Source organism: Micropterus salmoides, unplaced genomic scaffold, assembly GCF_014851395.1.
Source record: "Micropterus salmoides isolate LMB-PRFRI ecotype aquatic unplaced genomic scaffold, ASM1485139v1 Ms_hic_scaffold_9, whole genome shotgun sequence".
Lineage (NCBI taxonomy): Eukaryota > Metazoa > Chordata > Actinopteri > Centrarchiformes > Centrarchidae > Micropterus > Micropterus salmoides.
The window spans coordinates 13,882,590-13,899,764 of NW_024044681.1; the positions used below are offsets into that span (position 1 = coordinate 13,882,590).

Below are 17,175 nucleotides of genomic sequence, written 5' to 3' on the forward strand. Positions count from 1 at the left end.
TCCAGATGGGGCAGTAATGCGCCAGTGAGCAGTTTGCTAAACGCCAGGAAGTAAAAGAAGATTAAGTGAGCGAAACTCAAACAGATCTGTCGGTAGTTTGTTGTGCTTTAACAGATGTTACGGGTGTGTTTGCTTTGCTCTCCTTTGTTTTCCTTGTGGTGGACGAATATCTTGAATAATACAGTCAACGAAACCGCTTTAACGTTACGTAACGTATAACGTTAACGTCGCCAACTGACTACCGAGATAAGATATTTTTAGCAGTGAGTTAGCATCACATTGAATTAGCCCGGCTAACGTTACCAATGAGCACCAGCCGGATTAAACCTGCGAGACACGACAGGTGTAAAGCTTCAGCCAGCCGGACCACGGAGCTCCCAGCCTCCAGAGCCAACAAGGTGCTGGCCGAGAGGAACCAGGCGGTGGTGGCGGTGGGAGCCTGGGTGGAAGGCGGACAAGACTTCTCGGAGCACCCGTGTGTGAGTTTGGTCTTTAACTGTAACGCTAATGACCAAAGCTAACTTAGCTGTTGCCAAGCTGTTGGGAGACAGTTCAGTAATAACTGAGGCAACCTGCAGGTTTTAGGAAGTGATGAGTTTAGCAGAGTTTAACGTTTATCACCCCTGTGTTTTGTTGAGCTGGGGTTTTGAATTCAATTCAATATGCTTTATTGGCATGAATGTTTAGGTACACTAATGTTGCCAAACCCGAAAGTCACATGTAAACAATAAAAATGTCTTTTTGACATGAAGTAGCACATTCTCTAATAATAACAATTATTAAAATAGCTAGCTATAATAATTGTGATAATATTACGGTCATTTTATAAAAACAACAACAATTATTTGTTTCCACTGGTTTTTTTCGTGATATGAGGAAAAAAAATTAGCTGTAAGGATTTGGCATTTGGGCATTTCTCCCAGTAAGTAGGGAGTTTCTGTGTGTCTGATTTAGATTGGAAATCAGAAAATGTTTTAGAGTTTAGGACATGAGGTGAGAAACTGTCTACCTATCCTCAGAGTCTCTCCTCTCCAGGTAGCCAGCTCTTTCTGAAGTGACCCTTTTCTATGGCCAGGCTGTGTTCACAGAGTCTGTATGTAGTCAACGTTTTCTTAGTTTAGGACATTATATTGTGCTCAGGTAATTTGTGAGTGTGAATTCTCTTTTTAGGGCCAGATAACATTGTAATCGCCCCCCACCAAGTAAATGGAGAGCTATATTTGTAATGTGTACAATGTAGATGTGTTTTTTTAAGAATTGTAACTATGATTCATAATAAACTTGTCAGTGCACTCTGGTGGACAGACTGTGTAATGGTGACACTTTCTAAATGACCTCAAACCTAGTTTGGCATTGCTGTACTGCATTCCTTGCACTAAAATAGTTATCTTACATAGTGATTTTGTTTATGTTTGAGGTCAATTAGACCCCACCAAGGTCTAACTTAATTTTACCTCTTATAATAAAAATTTTATAAAACACCAACAACAGTCATTTTGATTATTGATTTATCTGTTTATTACTTCCTCAATTATTTGTTTGGTCCAAAAACTATATAAAAAATTATAAAAAAACAATTTTCAAAAGCCCAATTTGACATCTTCCTGTGTCTTGGTATAGGCTCTTGCTTTACAAACTGAAAAGATCCAGGCAGAAAAGAGGAGGGAGACTGAAGAGAGCCTTCGACAATTTCAAGATGAAGTACGTCATCGTGTGGCACAGCAAGTTCAAGTCAGCAAGAAGAGACAGCAGCCTCAGGCAGACTCAGTGGTAAAGATAACATTATTTTGACTGACAGTATTAATGAGAACACATATAAATCAATCAGGGGAGACAGCTGTTTTGGGTAAAATGAGCTCTTAATGACTTTGTTTTAATGCACATTCGAGTATGTTCAATGTTGAATATCTTATTTTATTTTCAATTAATCAATGAAACATTTAGTCTGTAAAGTGGTAGAAAAGAGTGAAAATGCCACTAATTTCTCACATCTTTTAAATTCCTTTATCCAACAGTCTAAAACTTAAAGATATTCAGTTCATAAAGGTGTGAAACAGAAAAAAGAGCAAATCCTCACATTGAAAATTATTGTTAAATTTTTCTGTGGATTGATGTACTAATCAATTAATCGACTAATTGTTTTGGTACTATTTGGTTGCCCACACTGCTGATGTCTCTGCCTGATTGACGTCCTCATTATAACACTGTTTATGTCCAGATGAAACCTGATAGGAAAATCCTGCAACAGCAGTATCAAGTCTGGACCCAACATGTGTCTGCTGGTGATAAACTGATGTCTGCGGGAGGTGCTGTACAACAGAGGGTGATGGAGAGGAGCCCTCAGGAGGTGAGATGGTAGTATATAGCACTTCCACCCCAGAGCATGATTACATAATTGAAGTTTTAGCAAAGGAATCTCATGTTTTACTGCAATAAAAGAATAAGAGTTGTAATAATACATCAGTGGTAAGCAGACAATATGAAAAATCTTCTTTGCGTTGACTCTGTACAAGCTGCAGCCGGACCCTTCTCCATAATTCAGAAACAGTTTATCTGTTATATTTTATCCATTAGAGAGCACCAATGAGTGTAAAAGTGTAGAATGTCTCCCTCAGTACATATCTCTTGGTCACAGTTGTTTAACAGCCAAATTTAAGAAATCCTTTTAAAATGTTTCATTATTTTATGTGAGGATGTCAAAAAATCTTTTGAATCAATATTGGCCTCAATCTGCCTCAGAAAACGAGGGTTTGTCAGGCTCTTATGTTTACTATGGATGATCAAAGTCTGCTCAGGGACCCAGACTAACTTCTAACTTCTGTATAGTCAGCCCTATGTGGTCCTATTTTCTGCAGGACATAGTGTGAATCTCAAACGCATTGTGTGTTTGTTTTTGGCAGTCATAATGATTGCATTGTTTCCTCGTGTGAGTGATAGAATAATGTGACAGTGATTAATCTGGAGGATTATTTATTTCTATGGTTTTCCAGTCTAGTGAAGGCATGAGGCAGGTCAGACTCAGACTAGCTGCCTGTCGAATGATCCCGCATGGGGAAATGATGTCAGACCTCCCCGGAGGCAAATGGAACATCTCTCCGAGCAGACATGTGAGTGCCTGTGTCTCACACTTGTTCCTCTTTTTTAAAAACATTTTCCTATAACTGTGCACATCCAGGTTGTAATAAAAAATATTTTCATCTGCTCCCAACAGAAAGCTGAATCTCACGTGCTGAGAGCAGAGCAGGAAGTGGAAGAAGAGGAGGAGGACGTTGAGGAAGAGGGAGATGATCATCTCTTCACCAGTCGACACGAATGTCCCCTTGTTCAGCAGAAGGTTAATGAATACCCATGGTGCAGCAGTGGCACCTTTCATCATGGTTCAGCATGTGTGAGTTTTATTAGTAAACTTATCTAGGATGCTTAATGTGGAGACATAATATCCAAGACCAATATCCTGTAAACCGTTGTTTCTATGGCCATATCAGCTACGGGTTCAGAGGGATGTTTCAAGTAGAGATGCAACTAATAATAATAATACTAACTTCATACTGTACTCACTCTTTCCATTGGTAGCGGTGTCAATGAAACATTCATAAATTGGCTTAGAAATCACACAAAAAGGCTCTCATGATAACTTCAGTTTTAACAGAAACTGCTAGTAAGTAAAGCAGCATTACTTAAAACAGATTTGCCAAAATGTAAACAAACACGGGTTAAGTAACAGTGAGATGTAGATATTTTTAAGTTTGATATTCAGACATTTGACAAGGTTATTCCTCAGTAACTTTTCAATTGTAGCACCAGTTTAAATCAGATATGTTGTGTAGTGCAGACAAAGCTTGACTAATGTGGTGTTTATTTTTTGTGATGTGATAGTAGATGTAAAGTCTGACAAGAGTTAAGGAGTTAAAGTTAAAAGCTCTATGGTTGGAGTGCTGTATTTCTGCTTGTGTGGTGTTCATTTATGCCAAACAAAGCATTTAGTAGAGGCAAATAATTAACTTTGGTTTCAGCAGACCATAAAAGCCCAGACAGACCAGATTTATGTGAGTTATTAAGAGTAGCTATGTCCGAGGTCAGGGGCAGGATCCTCCAAAGGATGCAACTTGTGAAGATGGATTTCCATCATTCCAAATGAGACAGTCCAGCATCACAAAACCTAAAACGTCTTAAAATCTGTCTTTAGGTGGCTCTCATAACTCATAATCAACCCAAATAGTTCATAGTTTATGACCATGAGATAGCCCTTTGAACAGCAGACAGTGTAATTATTTCACAGTTTACAGGACCAGTTGTGATATTTCACTTGACACCACATGACTGATGACTATGACTTCATTGTCATTAACCTTAAACACTTCACCTGGTCATTCACAACATGTCTAGGCTACTAACAAGGAACAACAACAACAACAATAAACAGTGCTGTTTATACTTGGCTTTGTTTTTCTACACCCTAATAGTGATGCTGATCCGTTAACAATGTTTCTGTAGTTTTTAAAGGTAATGTAGTAACCAGATTTATTCCTTCCGGATACAGTTGAGCTTACAGTTAAGTTTAAGTTAAACTTGATCTCCAGTCAACATAATATGCAATTTATGCAACTGGTGGAACCAACAAAGAAATCAATTGGCTCCACCAGTGATGATTTTAGGTGTGTCATAGTAAAGAGGGTGAATACTTATGCAACCAGTTCTATTTCTGTTTTATGTTAGTAGTCAGTTAGCAGTTGCTGCAGCTCGACCTGCGGTAGATCCTGGCTTCTTTGCAAGTATTAGCAGATTTAAACCCCATCTATGGCTGTAATCCTAATATTTACCACCCCATAAACTACAGCTGAAGCATTTGAATGAGATAAAGTACAAGGCCGCTTATATTCTATATTTTTATTGTTGTAAATAAATCCCATGACAAGACCAAAACCAACAATGTATTAGTCTTTCCAACTTCCCTACCCTGTCTGCGGCACTAGCTCTCCAATCTATTGGCTCCGACTGAAGATGTAAATGTTTAAAAGCAGCTCAAAATAATGTAGTTTCATTTAATAAACAGGTCACCGAGTGTAGCAGTGTGGATTCACTGATGTGTTTTAATTGTTTTTGTACAACAGTGGAGATCTATGGCACAGAGGAACACACCATATTAGGCTTTGAACACACAGACCATAGTTGTTAGTAGAATCAGTTTTTTTATGGGATTTGTTGACAAACAAGAAAAATAAAGTGGCGAGCCTGAAGATCTACAAAGAATATTTTGTTATCAATTTAAATTAGCACTGTTGGCAGCTGGGTACCTACTGATTTCAACGGATGATCAATCAAATCCTATTTTCTTGGTGTACTGACTCAGTTCTGACTGTGTATATGTTTCAGATGAGTGGGACTGTGTTGTGGGATTCTGACAAATCACAGCCTGATCCTGGTTTCCAGTCCAACCCACAGGTCCTGTGGCCTCTGACTGACCAAGAAGAACTGAAAAGACAGGTAGACCGACATGTGCATGAAGTTTTGGCTGTACTTGTTTGAACCCTGTCAGATTAGATCTTACAAATAACACGTCTCTCTCTGCAGCGTCAGTTTCAGTTCCTGATGCACCGCCGTCTGTACATGAACATAGAGCGAGAGCAAGTGAAAGACAACAAACAGCACAGGAAACACCTGAAGAGGACTGCAAGGTGACGAGGCTGCAGTATTCTCATGCACCACTTCCTCTTATTTGTGTGAATGTGTGTATAAGTAGTCATTAGATGGCTACTAAATGTTTTATGAAGATGAGTAGCTTGAAAAAAGTTGTAGTCATTGGTTAGTGCTGATAAGTATTCACCAGACAAAAATATCAAAACGTCAATATATTTCACTGATTTACCAAAATATGACTCAATACTCAATACTGTGTATGGCAAATAACATGTTTGGTCTCAGTGAAAATCTGCTCTCAAGTGTCAATGTCTTCACTGAAGGATCAAAGCAGAGAAAGAAAAGCTTCGTCTGGAGGAAGAGAGAAAGTTGGAGAGAGTTCGGCAGCTCGCAGAGGCCAGACAGAAGCTGGAGGAGCGAGAGCTGCTGATTCTGGAGCGACTGAAGCTTGAGGAGGAAGAGAGAGCCATGGAGCTTCAGAGGAGGAAAAAAGAAGAGAAAGGGAAAGAAGCTTCAAGGTAATTAATGTAGATTCATTTGCCAAAACTTAAAGGGGAACACATCAAAGTCTGGTGACAGGTCTTTGGAAATACTACTGCATTATGGCGAAACAAGTCATCACTCCTCATCTCTGCTTGAGGTTATTGTCTGGTGGCTACATTAGCTGCTACTAGCATAACACACCTGAATCTCTGACCAAACTGTCAGTGGTGGAACTGCATTGTGGGTAATGTAAGTGCCAGGAAGAAGAATGTGTGCAATAAAAAAGACTGTTACTGCTGCCTCAAACATCCAAAGTGAGTCTGACAATTTTATAGTGTGAGTGCAATGCTAAATCAAGGATTACTCTTTTAACTTTGTACTACACAACTGTGCTGAGACTCTCCAAAAAAGGTGGGTCTGCTTCTAAGCGGACTCGGGTGCGATTTTTGTTTTTTGTGGCGTGAAAGCAAAACAGAACCACCACAGCACTGTGTGACAGTAGATGTGTGGTTTTTAAATGATTTCAAAATCTTAACTACCAGTGCTGTTAATTGTGAGCTGAAAGTGATCTCCTGATCTATATAAGAGATGTATAACTACATTTATGCCAATTATTTTGGTAGCCATGGTAACGTGTGTCACCACCTGAGTGCAGGGATTTTTCCTGACCAGTCAGATAGCGAAAAAGAGTTTAAACAGGTGTGTTGAGCTTGTGTACAACCAAAAACTGGGTAAAACATATTGGCCACACAGTAACTATACCTGTAATATTACAGCACAAAATGCCTGGGCCAGTTGCAGTCAACTATTAATGCTCATAATCAGAATTTTTTTTTTGTGAAATCACTCCAGAGAATAATATATGCATCTTTGGGAAAGAAAAGTAAATTTGTAAATCTGAACGTTTGATAAACAGAAGGGTTGTGACTCTGCAGGTTCATTGAAGCTCTGAGAGCTCAGATGAAGGAGCGACTATCTCAGGAGAAGCTGGAGCTCCCTCCTCTCTGCTGCTGCGCGTTCTCTTTCTGGGACTCCCATCCTGACACCTGTGCTAACAACTGTGTGTTCCACAACAATCCCAAAGGTACTCCCTGCACACACCGCCACTGAGCTTTAGTGGAACTATACATGGAAACAATAACAGTGCTGTTGACAGTAACATTTGTCTCTTCCACAGCGTATGCCAAGGCGTTGCATTCAACAATGTTGAGTTTGGATTTACAGTAAAGGAAGCTGATGAACTGCAGGCTTCTTGCTGTCTGTTTAAAGGAACAGTCCAACATTTTGGGGAAAAACAGTGTAACCCAGAGTCAGTTTTATCTCTTTATGTCTAGTACAGAGATAGGTCCAGTACGTGTTTAGACTCCCGCCTAAAATATTTCACTTAATATTTGATGGATTACCTTGACATTTTGTGCAGGCATTCTTGTTTTTTACATGATGAATCCAAATGACTTCATCTTGCGTTACCAGCAGGTCGAAGTTTTAATTTATGCTGTGAAATATTTCTACTTGATGGATTTGCGCACATTTTGTCCAGGCATTGATCTTTCCTAGATGATGTATCCTAAAGTCCAAAGGAATAATAAAAAAATTGCTTGGTGAAGCAGTTTATATGATCGCATCAATCCGGTGCTATTTCATTCATTCTACTGTATTTTACATTGTAAATGGTCACATCGTGTCTTAAAATGTGATACAGCAGTGTTTGCTTTGTAATTCATTTCAAGAATAAAACATGACTGCTGATTAATTGATTTTGTTTTTAATTGGAAAAGAGGCTGTGACGCACAATGCCGAGTTATAGCTTCTGTCTATGGAGGTGTGTGTGGTTATTCTGTAACAACCTGGTGTCGTCTGCATATGATTTAATGAAGATAAACACAGTGGAGAGCTGTGAGTAATCTTAATTAAACATGGGAAGTCAGACGTTGCAGATTTATGAGTACATCTGTCCTGTTGCCTTCATATTACTGCAGGGGTTTAATGAACTGAAGCAGAAGCTTTTCATACAGTGTAACAAGCTGTGTGGACAACAGATACTCTGAGAATCAGTCATGAATTTGTAGATGAATGCAGAATGATTTACAGATGATGCTGCATTTACCAAATTTAAATTCATTTTATATTTTAAATTTTTGTGTATTTATATTAAATGTGTTTTGTTTTACTACTTTATATTTTGGCTGCTGCTGTTGAGAACACCATCAGATTGGCAACAGATTAATGTTTCACCAGAAACAGATGTGGTTCTGAGATGTCTATTCTCAGTCTACATTTTGTTTATACAACCTCACAGGAATTTACTTTTTATATTTATTGATAAGACATGTACACAACATACACTCTGCATGTAATAAATGGAGTCAGCTTATATAAGTAGTAAAGCATCAAGGAAGTCAGTAGATGCATAAACCTGAGAATGAGCTTTTGATTTTTTTAAAGTTTCAAAGTTCTTCAGGGCGGTGTTTAAAAAATTAAATAAACTCAGTTCTGTCATCTATATGATTAAATGTTACTTTACTGAGCTGGGTTAACCCATCATAGTGAACATCAACTCTGCTTTGTACATAAATGCAATTGACACTGTGTACTTACCACTGCAATAACACATTTATAACAAATCTAAATGTGCAGATGAAATTACCTAACACAAAAACCTAAAGACTGTAACATAAAAAAAACATTCAAAAACACTGTAGAGGGCACAATACTGCAGTATTGTGTACATCAGTTGTAGTAAATTGGCTTAAAATTCATGTCTAATGTCTAATAGTGTAGTTTTTTACTCCACTACGTTTATTTCACAGCTATAGTTATTAGCTACTTTTCAGATTTAGGATTTCACATAAATAAAACACTCAGGTTAGATACACCTAGCTGCTGTTAAATTGTATTGTTATACTGAGGCTAAATAACAGATAGACCTCTCTGAATAATACAGCACAGTTTAACAGCAACATAAACTGCAGCCTCCCAAATAGTCAAGTTGAACCAGTAGTTTAAACAAAAATAATATTACCGTCATGAAGGTTGTATTTATTGCAGGACTGGTGTGTAACACTCCTTTAGTTGTAGCTAGGTGTACCCAATCAACTAGCAAATGAGTGTATACATGAACATTTAGAATCAGATTCAGCTTTATTTGCCAGATATATGAACACATAGGAGGAATTTGACTGGATCGTACATTGCTCACGATGTGCTTACTCATACAATAAAAAATCAGACACAGACTACATTATAATGAACACATATATATATATACACACACACCATAAAACAAAAACAATATAGACAGATCAAGACAGTCCAATGAGCAGTCTGGAAGGATGCAGGAGTAAATTATTATTAGATATAAGGTTGCATAGACTTAATTAATCAAAATTATCATTTAATCAATCATTTTGATCCACCTAAATGTTAATGCATCAACGTCAGCGTTATATTATTGGACCATTACAATAATATAAAGCTTTATTTTTTTTTTATATTTGGCGCTATATAAATAAAATTGAATTGAAGCTGATGGGGCTCATCCTACGTTTACGTTTTATACTTTATGCACGTTTTACTCATAATACTTTAACAAATATATATACTTTTTTCACAAGAAAACGTTAACATCAGAGGTAAGCCACAAAAAATCACAAGTAGAACGTGTTTTCCGTATTTCCGATCAAGTTAATCATCCTGCGACCCTTCATAGTCCTGTTACGACCCCTTAGAAAGGGTCCCGACCCCCCTGTTGGGAACCACTCTGGATGGTCAGCTGTTCTTGTGACTTATTTCCTGTTTGCCGTGACGTCAGAGATCGGATCACGTTGTCGCTGAGAGACGCCGACTGGAAAATGTTAATGGAATAACACATTCAGGCTAACAATAATTATGGTTTTATATTAATAACGGACGGCATTTTTTTTGAACCGGTACGTGAAACGTTACTACAGCTGCACAGAGGTAGGCTGGCTCTCCGGACCGGGCCATATAAACTCAGCCGCACAGTATGGAAAGCCGCTGGATGTCGGACTCCCACCACGAAGCTGCGTGGTTGCTGCTTTATTCATCCAGCAGCTAACGTCTCCTGTGAACCAGTGGCTTTATTTACATGCCAAAAAGGTCCGTTTTCTTTAGGTGACGTTAGTACAAAACAATTAAGCGTTTGTTTTCAACCTCCGGCTAGCCTACTGTCGTTACACCTTAATAAGCAATCTCACCTTACAGTAAGTTAGATTACGTTACAACCGGTCGAGCAGTGTGTTGATATATCAGTACTTCGAGGACATGTCTGGGACCAAGCTGTGACTGTTTCTGTGTAAAGTCTGACAACGTTTTCATCGAAAATGAAGTCGTCCGTGGCTCCTGGCATAAGACTGATCACGTCCTTTTCTCGAGATAGTTGGTGAGTTTCCATTATCGTCCATTCCTATTGTTCACTTCCAAATCAGCCAGTTTAATGGCACTTACTTATCTCCATGCTGTAAATGATTAGCTCAACCAGGTCGATAAACACACATTATGTGAATTTGAAATGGGGATGGTAAACCCAGCGTGTTTGTTACACAAGTACCACATCATACCATCTGTTACAAATTCATTGACTTATTGTTTTCAGAGAATCTACAGCCACGACGAACTGCATTTAAAAAAAGTGGCAATTCAGAGCTTTCATCCATATCGATTCAGATTTGACCTTTATCGAATCGATATGGTCGTCCACAAATCCAGCATTTAAGGAATTCGCCAAGGCAAGGGGAACTCTTATTTTAATAAAATCTCAGTTTCTAGTTTCACTTCACTAGGGAACACTACATTACTTTGCAGTTTAGTAATCACTCATCATTATGCGATAATCTAATTATGGCTGCAACTAAGAATTATTTTAATTATCTGCAGATCATTTTCTCAATTTCACTATCAATTGTTGGGTTTAAAAAAAAATAATAATGAAATGTCCAGTCTAATTTCCCAGAGCTCAAGAGCCTTCAAATTGCTTTTGTTTTTAGACAGTCCAAAATGCAAAGACTTTAAATTTACTGTATAATAAATCCAGATATTTGAGAAGCTAAAACCATCAAATGCAGTTTTTTCTTGAAAATGACCTTGAAGGTAAATTAATTATTGAAATAGTTAAAATTATGTTCTCTCATTGACCAGTCGATTAGTCGACTCATTGTTTCAGCACTAGTGGTGGGAATGATTTAATGTAAAATAACAAACAAATCATGTTTTTTTTTAATCAGCACCAAAACTAAATGTTCTTATCTTACACATTTACACACTTGACATCCGTTCAGTAGTATTTCCAGCAGTCTGTCTGTTGCAAAATACTTTAAACACTTCAACAGAGTGATGAATGGTTTGTTAATTGAAACTCTCAACACATGTTTCTAGTGCATGTGATAAAAAACACAATGAAGAGCTACGGAAATGTAGAGTCATGACACTTGATCTTACCTGCCTGTCATGTACACCTGTATAATCTAATACAACAGACCTGCAGTAAATCCCATCTTTGTGAAGTTTGCAATGTTCAGTTTTTGCTGACAGTGTCAGAAATTGCTGGTAGAAGTACTCAAATCCTTTACATAAGTACCAAATACTGATATGGCGGATATATTATTAATTATGACATTGTCAAAAGGTTAATACTGATGCCTCAATGTGTATGTAACATTTTACCCTGGAGATGGCAGAGGTGGAGTTTGTATTAACCACTTTATATACAGTTTGATAGTTTAGCCTAGTCCTGTGATTCCCAACCTAGGGGGTGGGCCCCTCCAAAAGGTCACAAGATAAATGTGAGGGGTCAATTAATGGGTTAGGAAAGAGTCCACCCCCATTCTTTGCTTTTTTTGTGTGAAATAATTGATAATTTGACCTTTTTGGGCCTTCAGTTGATACTTAAATGAAACCATCTAAGATGTTTAGAGGGAAAATGTTTCTTTGGTGGAACTGAAAGCACTTTTAGACATCAAAAATGTGACAAGCAGCCGCAACAAGACTATTCTGTAAGGACCACTGGTTTAATCTTTAACAATGTGTGTTGTGTTTTATAAGCTTGTTGTTTTAAATAAAGTCTTGATTTGTTAATTAAATATTACTGTGAGCGTAGTGGAGTAAAAAGTACAACATATCCCTCTAAAATGTAGTGGAGTAGAAGTATAAAGTAGTAATAAAAAGGAAATGCTCAGAATTGTATGGGTATAAGTGCATGTGCTACAAGTGATGATGAATTTTGAAGCCACATTTACTGGTGTTTCTGTATTGACTACATTGAGGTGGTTCAATTATCATGTCCCATTGAGGCCGCAGAAACTGTATTTATGAAATAAGTAAAAACTCAATAGGTTTCTAATATTTTATCAGTTTATAAATAATAATTTATAATTGATAATAGAGGTTATTATCATGAGAAAGATGTTCTCACACACATGTTCCACCTTAAAATTACGTTATATTTATAATAACCTTCTGATGCCACCCAGTATGAACAAAGTTGGACCATGACATGCTGATAGCAGCTTGTTTATGTTAATGTCTGCGATTATTCATGTTACTGACGTCAATGGAAAGAGTTCTGATTACATAAAGGGTCTTGTTTTTTGACAGCAAAGTCACATCTTTTTTTTTAAGATCATTAAGCAAAGTCAAGTAAAATAGATTGCCAAGTTTGCCCTTATTTCTTTCTGTTTTCCACCACATCGTGATATTAAGCTCTCTTTTGCAGGTATCGCAGTTTCATTCTTTTGCTCACCTTCCTCTTCTACACGGCCTATCACCTCTCACGGAAACCCATCAGCATTGTTAAGGTGACTGGGACAATTGAATTGCTTTTTATCTACAGTTTTTGCAGGGTTATTGCAGGAACTTGACATGTGTGCGCCATTATTCAAATCCTCTGGAGCTCCTTTATATGAGTTTGGAAATCATGAAAAAGAAAATAATCACTATCTTAAGTTTATGTTGCTCTTCCTTTGTTTTAGCTAAGTAAAACTGAGGCACTTGGCTGTTTTCACCTCAGTTAACAAAAGAGTAACTAACTTTAAATAAAGTACAGGATCAAGAAAGGCCTTAGTCCCAGTTAGCTTCAATAGAATTTGAGCGTATGTGCAGGTCTTCCCCTCAATAAAGAACACAAGAGGATGAGAAAGGAGATAAATAAGTGGATGAAAACACTGCCTGGATCTCTTATTCAGAGCTAGACAAAATATTTATCTTAATAGTGCCCATCCAAGGCATTTGTTATCTGAAGCAAGAGTAAAGAATTGCTTTGAATAATTTGATTAAAATCTTTAATAAGCCAGATGCAGCTACGCTTGACGATTTTCTGTCCCATGTAAAATTACCTAAACGCTCACCAGATACATCAGAGCAGGTGGACAAGAGTTCTTTACTGCTAAAAAAAGCACCAATCCACCATAAATGGTCTACAAAAGCTAAAGGTGAATGCTCTGGACCCATATGTTTCTCGTCTTGTACTCAGTGATCGAACTGGTTTGTTTTTTTCAAAAATAGACATGCTACAGATAATATCAGACGACTCCTGCACATTATTCATGCTCTTTCTTTAGATGCTGATAAAGCATGTACTTGTTTATAGGTAAGTACTGTATTGTCTTTTAAGGCTACAGTTTGTGGACATAATATTATGAAAGGCAACAAAATATGATTAGTACATTGCAAAAAAGATGTTCAGTAGTCTGCACTCAAGTTCCTGCAACTTCTGAATGATAACACCAATATTGAAACATTAACCACTGACCAACTAAATTTAGCACTTTACCTTATTTGTTTGTAGCCGTTCTAATATTGTACTCTAGTGTGTCTGTGAGAGTTTTAGCTGTGTCGTTTCACCCTCTTCCTTCTGTGTTTTTCTTTCTGATACTCAGAGTCAGCTGCACAGAAACTGTTCTACAGTCATTCAACCAACAGACCTTAACATAACCAATAATGCTACTTGGTGTGACTGGTCGCCCTTTGGTAAGTCCTTTACTTGTTGCCATCTATACGTCAACTCTGACTCTCCTCTGATGATTAGGGCTGGGCAAAATATATAGATATATTCTTATATGAGAGGTTATCTTATTTTTGAGAGGTTTTTTTGGTAATCAGAATACATACATCTTCACTACATGTAGGTTACCTTATATTTTCATTTCCAGTTATTAGAATTGGTATCCAACTTCACAATTCTGGGGGTGGGAAGCAGTTGAGGGCTCACATCTTTGATGCTGCACAACTCCTACTTGTTTATTAGAGGGAGAAACATCAACATTATAGATGGTGATATGGAGAAAGCTAACAGTTTCATCTTTGCCATCTCTCTAGACCAAGACAACTATCAGACACTGTTTGGGGTCTTGGATAACTCCTTCCTGGTTGCCTATGCCATCGGCATGTTTATCAGGTTTGTATGTGCTGCTGCTGGCAGACCTTGTTATCTTTTTGTTTTTTGAGTGTGTGTGTTATATTGAGTCATAATCTTGTGTTCACAGTGGGATATTTGGAGAGCGCCTGCCTCTGCGGTACTACCTGAGCTTTGGCATGGTGATGAGTGGATTGTTCACATGTCTGTTTGGCCTCGGCTTCTACTGGAACATCCACTCCCTAGGGTACTACGCCTTCATCCAGGTGAAGACACAACACCACACAGTTATTTTGTTCCCCGACTGGTTTTAAACACAGGAGGCAACTTGTTGATGACTTGTCTGTTCTGGTTGTGAGCAATATGACCGTGGTATGTATCATTTAGATATAAGAGCGGTAATGTTCTTTGTATTACTAGTAGGGACCTACAAATAGCAAAATTGTCACTATTTTGTTTTTTCTAATCCTTAAGAGAATTTAGCAGAATTAGCTCGCAAGTGCTAATTGTGGAGCAGTAGTTGGGATAAAGAGGAAATAACTCAAAACCAGTGCTTTTATTCTCATGGTGGTTTGGTTTAAGACCCAATCTATAATTTTTGGTACCATATAAATTACAAACATTGCTGATGTAAACCTTAATCAGTATCAGAAAACACTAAAGGGATTATTGTGGGCACTTTCGTTCATGACTAGAAGATCATTAAGACTAGAAGCAGGGGGGGAAACAACTGGCTCTGTCCAAAGAGAAAAATACATCTCCTCTAAAACTTACTTGTATCTTGTTTGTTTAAGGTGTACAAAAACAGAAATTAAAAAACAATTTGTTGCTGTTGGAACAAGTTCTGTGTGAAAAACAGCTGGACACAGTAACTGAGTACAGCTTTTTTGGTACTGTCATGTCTCTGCGTTTTTACATTTCTGTTTGGGTACGTATCTTATTTCAGTCTCTGAAATAGAGGAAGCATTCTGTTGGACTTTCTGTTGTGGCACAACCCTTTTGTTTACCTTTTTAAATGAATTGTACCTAGAATTAGGAAGCTTTGAATGGCTATGAACAACCTCTCATTTTGGCAGGCAGAACTACTGCAAACATCAAAATCAGGGGAGAAAGAGGGAAGCACAGAGATCAGATGAGCTGTTTATCGCTGACTCACCATAGAGCGTTTATCCATATCAACATGCAGTAGCCACGTTTCGTTGGTCACTTGACTCTGTAGGAAATGAATGTTTGTCCCTGTGTTTATGCACGGTCAAGTTTTGTTTCACTTCAGTTTTTAAAAAACGCCCTTTGGACCAGTCCTAACAACACCCATAACTCAATATGTATTGCTGCTTTGACTTTAAGCTCAGATCTCTCACCCTACACAATCAGATTTTAGTCATGTAACTCAGAAACCACAGTTTTAGACACTTTGCTACTTTCCATTGCTGTGTTTTAAGGCTACAGAAAATTTTTTCCTATTTACTTATTTAGCATCTAAAATGTCAGAAAATAGTGTAAAATGCCCATCATAATTCCCCAGAGCCCAAGATGATGTCTGTAAACCCAAAGATGTTTATATAATATTTATATGCAATTTTTAAATGATATAAAACAGTGAAAAGCTGCAAATCATCAAGAAGCTGAAACCAGAGAATGTTTGATGTTTTTTCTTAATACATGACTAAAATGATCAATTGATTATCAAAGTTGTTGATGATTAATTCAACAACTTGAATTAATCTGAACAACAACTGTAGCTCTGAGGTGTCAGATGAGCTTGACACCATCACGTGACCCTCCCCTGTAGTCAAATTACACAACCTTTACAGCCTTAGGTAAGCTATAATTAAAAGAATTACTCATGTTAGAAGTAACAAGACTGAAGAGCCATCAATAAATCACTTATTTATTGTAGTGATTAACAACCCTTTTACCCCATTACAGGTGTGATCTCTGTGGGTCAGTACGGACCTTATTTATCATCCCTTCCCTGTATAACTTTAGAGATCTCACAGTGGCTTAGTTAGGCTTAGCGCACACAAATCACATGACTCATAGCTGCATCATATGACTGCAGGAGCGTGTCTGGGCTTGGTGTGGGAATGTGAAGAATCACTGCTCACTGGGCTCCTCTCATTCACCTTTTATGTTGAATTTGTAGTGTTGTACCTGTGTTAAGAGGCTTTGATGCAGTAAGTGAACTTGTTGATTTGTTGCCTTTCTCTGCAGGTCATGAACGGGCTGATGCAGACAACCGGCTGGCCAGCGGTGGTAGCTTGTGTCGGCAACTGGTTTGGAAAGGGGAAGTAAGTATTGCGCGATGTGCCCTGGGGCGCAGTCCTGCTGATTATGCAGTATTAGATGACTGACTGACTCACACATGTACATTTGTCACATTTTGCAGGACACAGTGAATCCAGGCTTTGATTTGTCTCAGACCACCAGCCTCAAATCCATATTATAAACCTAAACTGCCCCTTAAATATGTGTGGAAGCTCAAAAACTGATCAAACTGGTTCTTTACAAAGTAGAATCACAAGCACATCACTCAGAGTCACACGGCCATCTGACGGGAATGAGTTTCACCCTTTCCTGGTCTACACCCATGGATTATGTTGACCTGCACAAAAGAAACCAGGCTACTCAGAGGAATTAGGTTTTCACAGGGAATCATGTTTACATTCTGATGTTTACATGTGACC

At 38.0% G+C, this 17,175-nt stretch overlaps 2 protein-coding genes across 3 annotated transcripts in view; both read left to right on the forward strand.

Moving 5' to 3' along the window:
* Positions 1 to 67: 67 nt before the first annotated feature.
* On the forward strand, positions 68 to 7,873 carry ccdc15 (coiled-coil domain containing 15). Of its 2 annotated transcripts, none has more exons than XM_038709408.1 (10): positions 68 to 479; positions 1,621 to 1,770; positions 2,219 to 2,347; positions 2,991 to 3,107; positions 3,212 to 3,334; positions 5,374 to 5,484; positions 5,572 to 5,675; positions 5,961 to 6,155; positions 7,056 to 7,204; positions 7,298 to 7,873. In XM_038709408.1, the coding sequence occupies exons 1-10, from the start codon at positions 306 to 308 to the stop codon at positions 7,345 to 7,347; spliced, it is 1,302 nt and encodes a 433-aa protein (XP_038565336.1). In that variant the 5' UTR covers positions 68 to 305; the 3' UTR covers positions 7,348 to 7,873. The 2 variants fall into 2 exon arrangements, with proteins under 2 accessions (XP_038565336.1, XP_038565335.1); XM_038709407.1 differs by having other exon boundaries at positions 70 to 479; positions 3,212 to 3,388.
* A 2,041-nt stretch (positions 7,874 to 9,914) lies between these two features.
* slc37a2 (solute carrier family 37 member 2) overlaps positions 9,915 to 17,175 on the forward strand; it is an 18,067-nt gene continuing 10,806 nt past the window's right edge. Inside the window, exons 1-6 of the mRNA XM_038708402.1 lie at positions 9,915 to 10,522; positions 12,851 to 12,932; positions 14,013 to 14,103; positions 14,452 to 14,530; positions 14,619 to 14,754; positions 16,703 to 16,779. Of these exons, the coding sequence (XP_038564330.1) occupies positions 10,464 to 10,522; positions 12,851 to 12,932; positions 14,013 to 14,103; positions 14,452 to 14,530; positions 14,619 to 14,754; positions 16,703 to 16,779 (524 nt within the window). The 5' untranslated portion in view covers positions 9,915 to 10,463. The remainder of the gene's footprint in view (positions 10,523 to 12,850; positions 12,933 to 14,012; positions 14,104 to 14,451; positions 14,531 to 14,618; positions 14,755 to 16,702; positions 16,780 to 17,175) is intronic.

Coding starts and splice junctions, on each gene's coding strand:
- ccdc15 (XM_038709407.1), top strand. CDS start 306: ATGAGCACCAGCCGGATTAAACCTGCGAGACACGACAGGTGTAAAGCT. Junction 5,676..5,960: donor CACCTGAAGAGGACTGCAAG/GTGACGAGGCTG, acceptor TCTTCACTGAAG/GATCAAAGCAGAGAAAGAAA. Junction 6,156..7,055: donor AAAGGGAAAGAAGCTTCAAG/GTAATTAATGTA, acceptor GTGACTCTGCAG/GTTCATTGAAGCTCTGAGAG.